The sequence below is a fragment of the Stenella coeruleoalba genome (assembly GCF_951394435.1).
Source record: "Stenella coeruleoalba genome assembly, chromosome: 14".
Taxonomy (NCBI): domain Eukaryota; kingdom Metazoa; phylum Chordata; class Mammalia; order Artiodactyla; family Delphinidae; genus Stenella; species Stenella coeruleoalba.
This window is the reverse complement of record NC_137160.1, coordinates 8,213,596-8,226,636: the sequence shown is the minus strand read 5'-3', so window position 1 is coordinate 8,226,636 and position 13,041 is coordinate 8,213,596. Positions and strand designations below refer to the sequence as shown.

At 33.2% G+C, this 13,041-nt stretch overlaps 1 protein-coding gene across 3 annotated transcripts in view; it reads left to right on the top strand.

Moving 5' to 3' along the window:
• The window catches only part of DOK6 (docking protein 6), a 409,710-nt gene that overhangs the window by 116,282 nt on the left and 280,387 nt on the right, over positions 1 to 13,041 (top strand). Inside the window, exon 2 of one of the 3 annotated variants that reach the window (XM_079943239.1) lies at positions 12,625 to 12,719. The exons of the other annotated variants lie outside the window; for them this stretch is intronic. Within the exon in view, the coding sequence (XP_079799365.1) occupies positions 12,675 to 12,719 (45 nt within the window). The 5' untranslated portion in view covers positions 12,625 to 12,674. The remainder of the gene's footprint in view (positions 1 to 12,624; positions 12,720 to 13,041) is intronic. 3 annotated transcript variants of the gene reach the window in all.

The following is a 13,041-nucleotide window of genomic DNA, read 5'->3' as shown; positions in this document are numbered from 1 at the left end:
TAATTGTCTTCTGAACTATGCAAGAAAAATTGCATTATTCTGTTTATTTGGTCCAATGTGTTAATATGAATACATTGATAATACAATTTTTAATCTTCAAGTTGAATTATATACATTTTTGTTGTATTGGTGTACAACCTATATAACTTCTATATATCACTGTATATATTTTAGGTATAAAAATTTTTCTTCATGATTGCTATTAAATGTTCATCATTTAAGTGTGACATTTTACTTATAATAAAAATTAAATTAACCAATCAAAAATGTACATTGTATGAAGAACTATACAACTGTCTCACTTTTTAATGGGAAGACTTATAGAATCTAGTGCCAACCTGTGTTAATGTTTCTGCACTCTATCTTTGAAACACCTGTTATATTTGACCTCTGCTCTTTCCCATTTTGCTTTAGAAACTGCATTCTTCTCTTATTTTTCCCAACCGTAGTCCTTATTTGTATATGCTTCAACCCAGGCTCTAATTCAACCTAACAGTGATTCTTTGCTGTACCTTGGCTACATGCTGTAAAATTTGAATTGAATGCCTTGAATTTTAACTCCACTAATCAACTAATCTCTGGTGCATTAATGCTATCCCATTAGAACAATAAATTCTAACAAAATCATGGCTCTTCCTGATTCTTATTAGAGAAAGGGAAACTCCCATATACTTATAAGCAATAATATTTTGTTTTCCCAAGTTTGGGAGATAGCAGGAATTAGAATGATGAAATGTTCTAATGTGAACTGAATAAATTTAAAATTTTCCTCTCAAAGTCTTTATTATGTAATGTTTAAACTACTCATAGATTTAAGGAATAAAAAAAAATCAATACTTACATACGCGCCAACAAGTCTAAGAAGAATTTTTTATCTGCAACTAAATACCCTTTGTATATTTCTTCATGTGTCCTGATTTACTACTAGATTTCACTCAAAATATCCAGGTTTGCGTGAAAAGTCATGTACATGTTGTCATCTCTTATCTGTTTCACATATCATCTCTGGGAATTTAAAACATGTTAATGATATATTTTGACAAATAGCATTTTACATTTCAATATAGTTATGTTTCTCAATCTTTACCTTTATGTCCTGTGCATTTGACATACAGTCTAAAAAAAATCTTTCTCAAACATGTAACAAAAATGTTACCCTGTATTTGGTTCTAAAATTTTTTAAGCATTGCTTTTTATATTATTAATACTATATTTATCCACAGGAACTGATTTTGTTTATGGTGAGACATTGGAATAAAACATGTTCATTGTTTTTTCCATATGAATAACCAGTTTTCCCAGTACCATTTATTGATTTATTGAGAAGTCTTTTACTCCATTGTTCTAAATCCCAGCTCTGTCATGCATCAGTGTTCCACACTTTTGTCTGTCAGTCGATGAGACCCTTAATAGTTTCCACTTGTCCCTTTATCTGTCTCTGTGTCAATACCACTTAGTCTTAATTATTATACCTCCATTATAAGTCTTCTTTAGCATCTGCCCTGATTTTAGGTTTGCAAAGCTGCATAAAATACCATGCAGGGGTTTGGGTTGAAATTACATTAATAGATTAGTGTGAAGAGAATCAGTGTGAATCATTGTATTGCTCATATATCTCTTCATTTCCTTAGTACTTTAATGTCTTCCAAAAAAGTTAGATATTTTCTCCATATTACTCTTAATCACTTTTATTTCTTAGATGTATTCTTGTTTTATATTTTCAGTACCACTGTAAAACTTATATTTTCCTCTTACATTTTCTACATCTTTGTTGGTGAATGGGAAAGCAATTGATTACTGTATATTGCTCTTGTGGTTGGCTGACCTACTGAAATTATAATTTTAAGAATTTGATATGGATTCACTTGTTTTTTTAATGTAGGCAATCTAATTTCAATAAATAATGATAGTTTCCATTTCTTTGACATTTTCCTAACCCTTATATACTTTTTCTTTTTTCTTGACTAATGAACTTGCTAGGAATTATATATAATATACATATGATAACGGCCATTCTCATCATGTTCCTGACCTAAAAGGTATTATTACCTCTGTCTTTTGTTATTAAATATAGTGTTTCTATTTTTTCTTAGACTATATTAAAAAATAGAGTTCTTCCGATTTCCATACAGAAAAGAAAATGACTTACAATGGGATTATACAGATGAGTCTAAAATTTTCTTATGAAACTTTGGATTCCAGAAAATAATATTTGGATACCTGCAAAGTTCTGGGTGCTTGGAAATGTTATCCAAAATAATATTGTACTTGGCCAAATTATTATCCAAATGTCAGTGCAATAGACTTACTTTCTTAAACATGATATATTTTAGGAACCATAACATCTAGAAAGAATTCTTGAAAAATAATAAAGAAGTATAAAATCCTGCCAAAAAATAATTGGAGATGACATAGGAAAGGACCAGTGCCAGACTCAGCATCTACGTAATTAGCACAATGTCTGTAAGGTCTCAAAGGATCACGCATTTACCAAGGAATTTAATCCAGCCAAATAGTCAATGACTATAAAGAAGACATGTGACAATATTCAAGGAAGTAAGAATTCAAGGAATATACCTACAGACCTTTCTTAGAACAAATAACTTGGCCATAAAGTTAGGTCCACTGAAAAATGCATAGGAATAATTACCTCAGGAATCGAGAACCTATGGTAAAATAATAAGCATTGCATACATTTATCTTTAGATAATTTAGCCAGTTATTAGCAGAGTACAAATTACATGCCATAGAATTTGATATATAAAAATATGACTAATGAAATACAACATATATATTGTTAAATATATATTGTTAAAACAGAAAGGTAATATGAATGTTTTGCTCTTTTTAAATTAAATATAGTTTTGTTAAACATCTCATTTTTGTAAAATTATCTCTGACTATCCATCCATTTACGCTAGTATATTGAAGAGAGAATCTATATAAAATGTTGGTTACTTTGTTAATTATAGTTATTTATGATTGATAGAAGACTTTCTTTTTTGCATTTTTATGGTATTTGAAATTTTTATAATTACTATATACATCATGATTTTTATAAAAATGATCACATTATTCTTTTTTTTTCACACACACACACACACACACACACACACACTGTATTTTATTTTTACAAAAGTTAAATAGACTGACACCAAGCATTGTAAATGGATGGCCACAACAAAAGCAACAATGATTGCAATTACCAAACACGAAACACACTCATACTATGTCATGATATTGACATTCAGTCCAGGAATCCTCCACTGTAACAGCTCCTTTACTTTACAGTGAACAGTGATTTGTATATTTTTTGCCTCTGAGTCCTTCTGGGATTTTTTTTTTTTATTCAAACACAAACTCACAAAAATTATAATCATCCTCATCAGTTCACTCAGTCTGGTGTAATTAATTTTTGTTTCATCTTGATCTTTTGTTAGCACTTTTATGAGTTCATCAGTTTTCCATTAGAGTTCTGAAAATGCTTATTCATTCAGTTCAGCAATATAGTCAGTTACCAGAAACCTGTATTTGTCAGTCTTTTCCATGAATTCCTTGAAGATGAAACCCTTTTATAGGAACATATTTGCAAAAGCATCAGAGTACACCCAGAACTGTCTATAAAGGACAAGAGTCTTAAAAATGACCACGGTTAAAGATTTGATGAAAGTTCATAATAATGCAATTGACAAGGAAATTTAGTTATTTCTGAGATATACATTTTAAAGTAATGACTAGAATTATGACTTACAACATTATACCAGAACATATAAGATTTTCAGAAATTTCATGTAATGTCTGAAACATTTATATTAACATATTTCCATACAAATACCCAAAGAAAGTTTAGTATTGTTTGTTTGTTTGTTTGTTTATACTGCAGGTTCTTATTAGTCATCAATTTTATACACATCAGTGTACACATGTCAATCCCAATCGCCCAATTCATCACACCACCACCACCACCACCCCCGCGGCTTTCCCCCCTTGGTGTCCATACACTTGTTCTCTACTTCTGTGTCTCAACTTCTGCCCTGCAAACTGGTTCATCTGTACCATTTTTCTAGGTTCCACATATATGCGTTAATATACAATATTTGTTTTTCTCTTTCTGGCTTACTTCACTCTGTATGACACTCTAGATCCGTCCACGTCTCAACAAATGACTCAATTTTGTTCCTTTTTATGGCTGAGTAATATTGCATTGTATATATGCACCACATCTTCTTTATCCATTCGTCTGTTGATGGGCATTTAGGTTGCTTCCATGATCTGGCTATTGTAAATAGTGCTGCAATGAACATTGGAGTGCATGTGTCTTTTTGGATTATGGTTTTCTCTGGGTATATGCCCAGTAGTGGGATTGCTGGATCATATGGTAATTCTGTTTTTAGTTTTTTAAGGAACCTCCATACTGTTCTCCATAGTGGCTGTATCAATTTACATTCCCACCAACAGTGCAAGAGGGTTCCCTTTTCTCCACACCTTCTCCAGCATTTGTTGTTTGTACATTTTCTGATGATGCGCATTCTAACTGGTGTGAGGTGATACCTCATTGTAGTTTTGATTTGCATTTCTCTAATAATTAGTGATGTTGAGCAGCTTTTCATGTGCTTCTTGGCCATGTGTATGTCTTCTTTGGAGAAATGTCTGTTTAGGTCTTCTGCCCATTTTTGGATTGGGTTGTTTGTTTCTTTAATATTGAGCTGCATGAGCTGTTTATATATTTTGGAGATTAATCCTTCACATCATTATTCTTAATCATTCTTAAACTTGAATAATGAATGGTAGAGATATAGCCTATGTATTCACATGTATTCATATATCCACAATAAATCACAATATTTTTGTTTTAAAAAGACTCTGAATAGTGATTTAGTTCAACTCCTTCATCTTACAGGAGAGAATAAGTAAGCTCAAGGGGTTCTGAAAGCTATCCAGTATCACTTACTTGTTAGCGATTGAATGAATGAGGGAGCAATTTCATATATCTTAAATTAATTCATCAAAATTGTCATACAGACAAAGAATAATACGCATTAACATACAAGAAAGAAGTATTTAAATCCTATTCAAGTAATCATAGTTAAATGATTCCTACGATGATTTCACTTTGATTTTGTAAAAATCTTGCTTCCTGCCTCTGATATTGCCTGGTTAACTCAGTCTCGCTCTAATCAGCTTTCCTTCATTCAGCTTTCCTTCTCAGGCTGTGTCAGATGCTCCTCTTTGTCTCAGGGTACTGAGAGTACCACTATCGAGGTGCTTTCTTCAGGGATTTGAAATTAGTTTTTGCATGCTGGTCTGCCCCAGCAGCCTGCAAGTTCCTTCAAGCCAGGGTCCATCCATTATCGTATTACCTGGTGCCTAGCACAGTGGCGTATATTAAGTGGTCTGTGAATATTTGTTGAGCTGATCGAATTGCATTTGGGGATCTGTACACTCAGCTAATTATTGAACACTTGCTATGACTAAGACATACTGATAAGAGTTGGAGTCTTCCTTTATGTCTAGAAGAGTGTGGTAATTTTACACAAATATGCAAACTTCTACTTCTGTTCTGATTTTATGCTTTTGAATAAAGAATAATTTATGACCTCTGTCTGGCAAATACATTTCAGAGACATCATCTGTAGTTACCTGGCCAAGATGCCGATAAAATCGCTTTTGCAGAGGGAACTCTTTCTCCTTTTATATGATTTTTACAACAATATGTCTTAAAAGTGCACTGACAGTATAGTCCAGAGTGTCCAAGATGTATCAGAGATAGAGCTTCTAGTAAAAATAAGCTCCTTAGAAAGCTTTTTGTATTGTTATTTTTCTAGAGGAATGAGTGAAAGATTTTTTATAAGGACTTGTATCCAAGGAGAAATTTTAAAATAAACCTGCTATGTTCAATTTGATGTTTTACTATTGTAACATATGACAACTACTGTGAAGTTACAGGGCTATCGTTATTTTTATTGAAAAACTAGGTAAATAGGCTCTTTTCCCATGTATCTTGATGGTTGGAAAAGTGCATTTTGAGGATAGAAATGTTATTTTGATGTATGAGAACCTACATGGAAGATAAATATGAAAAGAGTAAGGAAAAAGATAAGCAAGTCCTATAGCATTTACGTTCCAGCAGAGACCGCTGTGGACCTGGTGTCCCGTTTTTAGTGTCATTTCTTTCAAGCAGGCTACACATTGCCTTTTATTTTCTCCAATAAGAATAGTTAAAATAGGCACCTTAGATGATTTGCCTTTTACTATACCAGCCCTTATATTCCTACTCTCTTAATTACTGGGTATTAACTCTTTCGTTATTCCTGTTACCTTTCTGATTGTCTTCCTGGGAATCCCTTTTCTCTATTTCCCTTTAAATGTCCATCTTCCCCTGCTTCCTTCTTCCCCTACCCTCTCTCTTCCCTCCCCCATGCAAAATGCTGTCCTTGGTCCTCCAAGGCTAGTAGACAGTTTTTCTGAGCCTCAGTTGCTTCATCTGTAAAATGGAAATAATAGGGATAGTTACCACACAGTTTCGGTTTGAGGGTTGAGTGTGAGAGAGTGCTTGGCATAACAAAATTGTTTACTGAATGTCAGCTATTGTAGAAGTAAAGCCAATTAAGGGATCTCCCTGACTCAGGCTTTTTCCATGTAAATTTTCTTTTAAAAGCCAAAATATCTCTGTGAAACTTTAAACACTTGATCATATTTTAATATTCCTTACCAGGTAGGTAAGGAATATAACTGGTGCATAATTCATGAATTGAGAAGTTTCTCTCCTACCCTCATCTTGGTAAACCCTACCCCTCACTTCTGTGGTGGAAACCAATTTTTAAAGTTCTTTTTTACGGTTCTAGTATTTCTTTATGGAGATCCAAGAAATTATGGCTATATATTTTTAAATTTCTTTCTTTCTCGTACAAAAGGCATATGTGTGTGAAAAAAACCTTGTTTTTATTCCTACACATAAACATAACCTGGAGATATTTTCGCTCCATACATAGAAAGCTTTCTTATTCCGTTGTGTAGGTGTGCCACAGTTTATTTGACAAGTTCCTTATCAGCAGGTATTAGGGTTATTTTGCTATTATCAACAATCCTGCAGTATACGATTTATCCACATAACATTGTTATGAATGCAGATGAACTGATGGTGTAAAATTTAAAATGAGGGACTGCTGGGTCAAAGTCATGTATGCAAATTTTATACTTTTTGTTTTCAAATTTAAAATGTTTGTTATCCTTTCTGCATTGATTTGAGATGCCACCTTTATTGTCACATGGTCTCTGCAGAATTTCTATTCTTTTCTATTGGTCTGATTGCTCAGGTGCCGTTACCATACTGTCTTAATTATTGGGGTGTTTTAGTATGCTTTAATACATGTTAGGTCTCCCCAACTATTGTTCTTATTTTTCTGAGGTTATTTTTTTTGCTATCTCCTATTTTTCCATAAGTTAAGTAGTGTGTCTAGTTATGAAAGAGTAATTTAAGGTTTATTACATTAAATATATGAACTAATAGAGGTGAATTTATTTTCTACGACAATCACAGGGCATCTTTGCATTAAGTCGTATTTGATGTCCTCCAGAAATGGTTTCTAATGTTCCTTTTTGAGGTCTTAACATTTCTTTTGAGTGTATTTCTAGATTTTTTTTTAACATTTATGTGACCACCATAAATGGAGTTTTCCATCATACTTTCTAAATGATTATTGTTTGTTATATTTAAGATATTTGACTTCTGATGATTTTATAAACTTTTACCGTAGTGAAATGAATTCCCTTATGCTCTGTAATAGATCTCAGCAGATTCTACTGAGTTTCCCAATATATAGTTATTTCATCTACAAGTTGTTTTAGCTGTTGCTTTCTAATATTCCTATCTCTAATTTCTTTCTTTTTTGTAATTGCACTGGATAATATTTCTGCTACCTTGTAAATCTTAGTGTTGCTAAAGGGTATCTTTGTTGTAATCCTGATTGGCAGAAATGATCTAATGATGTGTTTTTCCTTTAAGTATAATGCTGGTTCCTGGGCTCATTTGAGAGATGGGGGGAAAGGGCAGAGAAGAGTGTACATTTTATCCTTTAGTGCACATATATCATTGCCCTGTTCTTAACTCACCTGATATTATGTTTATTTGTGATTCTCTTTCCCCAAACTGATTATCCCTTTAAGACAAGTATGAGTTTTACTCTTTCCTATAGTAAACATAATGTTTTACACATTGTCAGCATTCATTCATTGTGCAATTTGAATTATAATAGAAGCCTCTAAAATTGTATCCTACTGTAATTTGCTGTCATGCTCTGGAATAATTCCTAAGTAGATACATTTACTTGCATGTGATGTAGGAATTGATGCCCTTCATAATGACTGAATATATAAGACTTGTGTCAAGGAGGTGGCAATGGGTGAGACCTGTGAGTAAATAATATATCAATATATTATCCCCAGGACTGAAAACATTAAGTTACATTCAAAAATTAAACAACAACCATTTCCAATCATGTATGAAAGACGTTTTATTGGGAATAAGTATTAAAGTGTTACTGAAGCTTGTGGTTGCACTTACTTAAGTTTGTAATGATTATACTGGTTCTTTATAAATCTAAGGCAAGTTTATGCTTTCTACCAATATATATGGAGCCCTTATAAGAATATATTATGCAAGAAGCTGTTTAATATACAAAGTTGTACTTTCAACAAGCATGGGCTCCAATGAGAGAAATGAAATTTATACTGAGTCACAAAACAAAGAAGGCTATAATAATTCTCCCATTTGTGGAGACCATAAGAAAGTGGAGACTGGAGGTATTATTGTGAGCAGGCAAGCTCAATCTGCCCAAAGTTTGCTCCCTTGAAACCTAAGTATCACATTAATAGGAAAAGTTAATCAGGTTGACCAGATGTCAGGACATCTGGAAGCACAAAGAAAGTATTGAATGTATTTCATGGTGATTATAATTAACAGTACTGTATTGTACTCTTGAAATTTGCTATATGAGGTAACAGATATATTAATTAGCTGGATTGTAGTGATCATTTCACAGTGGTCCATAAGAAAACATTAGCATGATTATTTTGATGGTGGTGTACAGAATAGTTTAGAGAGAAAGCAGAGGTAGGAGGCCAACTTAGCAAACCATAGCAATAATTTAGAATTGTGCCAAACTTTGAGTAAGTTACTTAACTTTTATGCCTGAGTGTCCCATATTGTAAACAATGATAATTATATTGCCCACCTTATTGGATTTTGGTGTGGTTTAAACTACGTTAATATTTATAAGTTCCTCATTACAGTGGGGAACATAATATGAACTTAAGATGCTAGTTATTAGTAGTGAAAGTCAAGATTGCTACTGTTACCTGATTGAAGCAATGCCCAAAATGTTGACTGAAGAGGAAAAAGTCAGGTTAAACCACAAAATTAAAATAACACTAAAACAAATATAGAGCATCCAAATCTAATTATGTAGCTCTAAACAGAAAGCCAGTACACTTTTGAAACAGCAGCCAAAATTAAATTAGGGAAAATGAGAGAAATAAAAATGTAAAGTAGATAAGAAACACTGTGTACTTTTTGCTAAGAAATTAATTTTCTTTTCTGAGTAAAACCTCTCACTTAAGGTGTTTCATTTCAAAATGAGCTTTTTTTAAAAAACGTCTTTATTGGAGTATAATTGCTTTACAATGGTGTGTTAGTTTCTGCTTTATAACAAAGCAAATCAGCTCTACATATACATATATCCCCATATCTCCTCCCTCTTGCGTCTCCCTATACATTTGAAATCAGTCACTCTTTAAACTATTTCTTCCCTGGGCTTTCGAACTCCTGAAGCTTTCATGTCTTTTTTTATGCTCTGAGGAGAGAAGCTTCTGTTCAGTTACTGAGCGTGGATTAGTGCTTAAGCCTTCAAGGAGCCCATACTCTCAAATACCATTTAGTTTAGATCTTGACATTTTCTTTTATTCTTGATCTTTTTAAAAATCACTTATTGGGCTTCCCTGGTGGTGCAGTGGTTGAGAGTCTGCCTGCTGATGCAGGGGACACGGGTTCGTGCCCCGGTCCGGGAAGATCCCGCATGCAGCGGAGCAGCTAGGCCCGTGAGCCATGGCCGCTGAGCCTGCGCGTCCGGAGCCTGTGGTCCGCAATGGGAGAGGCCACAACAGTGAGAGGCCCGTGTACCGCAAAAAAAAAAAAAAACAAAAAACAACAACAAAAAAATAAATATGAGGTGGTGAAAAGTTCAAATATATCAGTAACCACATAAATGTAAATAGATTATGCATTTCTTTAATAAACAGAAGTCATAAATATATAAGCAAAACTGACAAATTTACTATCTTATAGTGAAAAACTTATGCATGAAAAGTTAAATTATAAAAAAGTGAAAGTCAAACTACAAAATAGGGGAAGGTATTTCCAATACATTTACCTGGTAAAGGATTTAAAAGTAAAATATATTTAAATTTTTCTGCAAATCAACAGCAAAAAGGACAAAAAACAAATATAGTCTATCAACATGTATAAAGCTCTATCATATAATTGAAAGTGAAAATTAGGCTTTATAATGTTTTGTACATGAAGTTTTATACTATTTATGCAAAATTTGAAATATAAAAACAGTAATATTGCTTATAAAGGTATAAAGATATAGTAGATATATTAAAGTCTTCGATTGGAAGGATGTACATCAACTTTAAGATAATATGTGATATGCAGTACATATATGAAAAAGAATTTTTGTTTTTACATCTTTATTGGAGTATAATTGCTTTACAATGGTGTGTTAGTTTCTGCTTTATAACAAAGTGAATCAGTTATACATATAGATATGTTCCCATATCTCTTCCCTCTTGCGTCTCCCTCCCTCCCACCCTTCCTATCCCACCCCTGTAGGTGGTCACAAAGCACCGAGCTGATCTCCCTGTGCTATGCGGCTGCTCCCCAGTCTTATATATCACAGGAGCATCTCACTTTTGGATTTTGCCCACAGATTTTTGGATGGTGCAGGTAAAGGCAAAAATTAATGAAGACACCAAGATTTGAAGCGTATGTGACTAAAAAGAGGAAATAAAAATCCTGGAAGGAGAAGTAAACCAAAGAGGAAATATTTTGATTTGGACATTTGACTTTCACTTACTGAACCCTATAGTAACTGGGTCCATAAAATAGAAACATGCTGATTGTACCTGGGAATAGAGTTTTCAGTGATTATTGAGTTATGCCTCTACAACTGACTGATGAAAATAAAATATTGTCAATTTCAAAAGCATAAGTTGATATAGCTAAAGAATACTCCGATTTTAGAGAAAGTAAAACCCAGAAGACATGGTTCTTTCCTGGAGATTTTGAGCAAAGAGATAGGATATTTTGTTCTGTGTCATGTCAGTGTTGGGCTCTTTGACAGCAGGGAGCAGGAAGACAGTAATTGTAAGACTCCCTCCAGTGCTGTGATTGTCTCTAAAGATTGCCACCTGTTTGGGTTATTGCTCTGCAGGTCTGCTGTACAACTGGTTTTCATTCTCATGATAATGAATTGTCTCATGACAATTTCACACTCTCAACCTAAAACTTGCTGCTGCTGTGAAGTGTTTCATTTCTGGCTGTGACTCTAAACCATGTCTGTATTCTTTCCCAGTATTTCATTGATGGCCTGGTAGACAAATGCAGTAGAGAGAACTATATATATTCAGGTGAAAAAAAACACTTGGCCTCCTCAAAAATTGGCAATGGTGAGATTTGGGGAATCATTGTTTTCCTTTTGTGAATTTCCAGTTGTTTTTCTGGGTTATTAAGATAAAGAGAAAGCAAGATCCTAGAAATGGAAAAGATGAACACATTTATTTTGGTCTTTCCAACCATGAAACGAGAATAAATGAGATATACATATTGTGCTTTAAGATTTTTTCAATGTTAATGGATAGCAATATTTATATTTTGCATTAAACAGTGGTGAATGATGCAAAGCTCTTGAGTTAACAAAATTGGTGAGAACTTTCTCTTTTAAAATTGAACTTAAATTATGGTCCGAGGAGAAGGGAAATAAGTTTTAAATTTTTTGGTTCTGTGGTTTATATTTAAATAGGTGAGTGTTTATACAGAGATAGATGCATATTTATGTATATTATTTATACATGTATATAAACTGAAATTTATAAGTCAAATAGATATAAGGACAAATGCATTTGTATATAAATATAAATGGATAGCCGTATACACATAAAATGATAGCCTGCCTCTACTCCATTTCATCCTTTTTTTTTTGTTGTTTCATCCTTAATGACCTCTGCTTTTTCAGTTGCAGATTATATAACCTAAAACAGAAATGGCCAGTACAAGTATTTTTAAAACAATGAAGTAAAAACAATCCTTGAATTAGTGATAAGATTTCTTATATTTTTTGAGATACTAGTTAGTTTTTTGCTAAATTAAGTTACAGGTAAAAATAAATGTATTTAGACTTGTGGATATTTAAGAAAATGTATTTACATCCTCCATCCCCAGAAATATACTCTTTGCCTGTTTACAATGGGGGCTGCTTGGTGCCCCTTATAACACCTTTAAAGTTGCCTCTGGCTCATCTCTTTTCATTGCTCTTGTATTCTTAAGTATTTCTAATCAATTCACAGGTGGAGAAAAACCCTTTGGGTTTTACATTTGTCAGAGAGCCACTGCATTTATGTCAGGGAACTCAGCAGGCTGTGAACTATATCCAGAGTTGCAGGTGTGTACAAAGGAGGACCCGTAGTGGATATATTTGATTATAGTAGTCTACTCCTGGGCATACAGAAGCCACAGGACTGTAGACATTGCAATTGACAGCTGCAAGTCTTACAGTTTAGAGATGACATGTGCCTTGAAAAATCTAAGCATTTAAAAGAAATCAACCTGAAATACCCAATATTCCTGACCCTATACCACTATTTTTAAAATTTCATTTCATTTGCGACTTTTGTTTAATCTGTAATCTTAAATTTTCTGAGACTTCAGTTTACTTAAGGACATCTACCATAACTTAGAGAAAGAGTTGATGAATCTGATTGAAA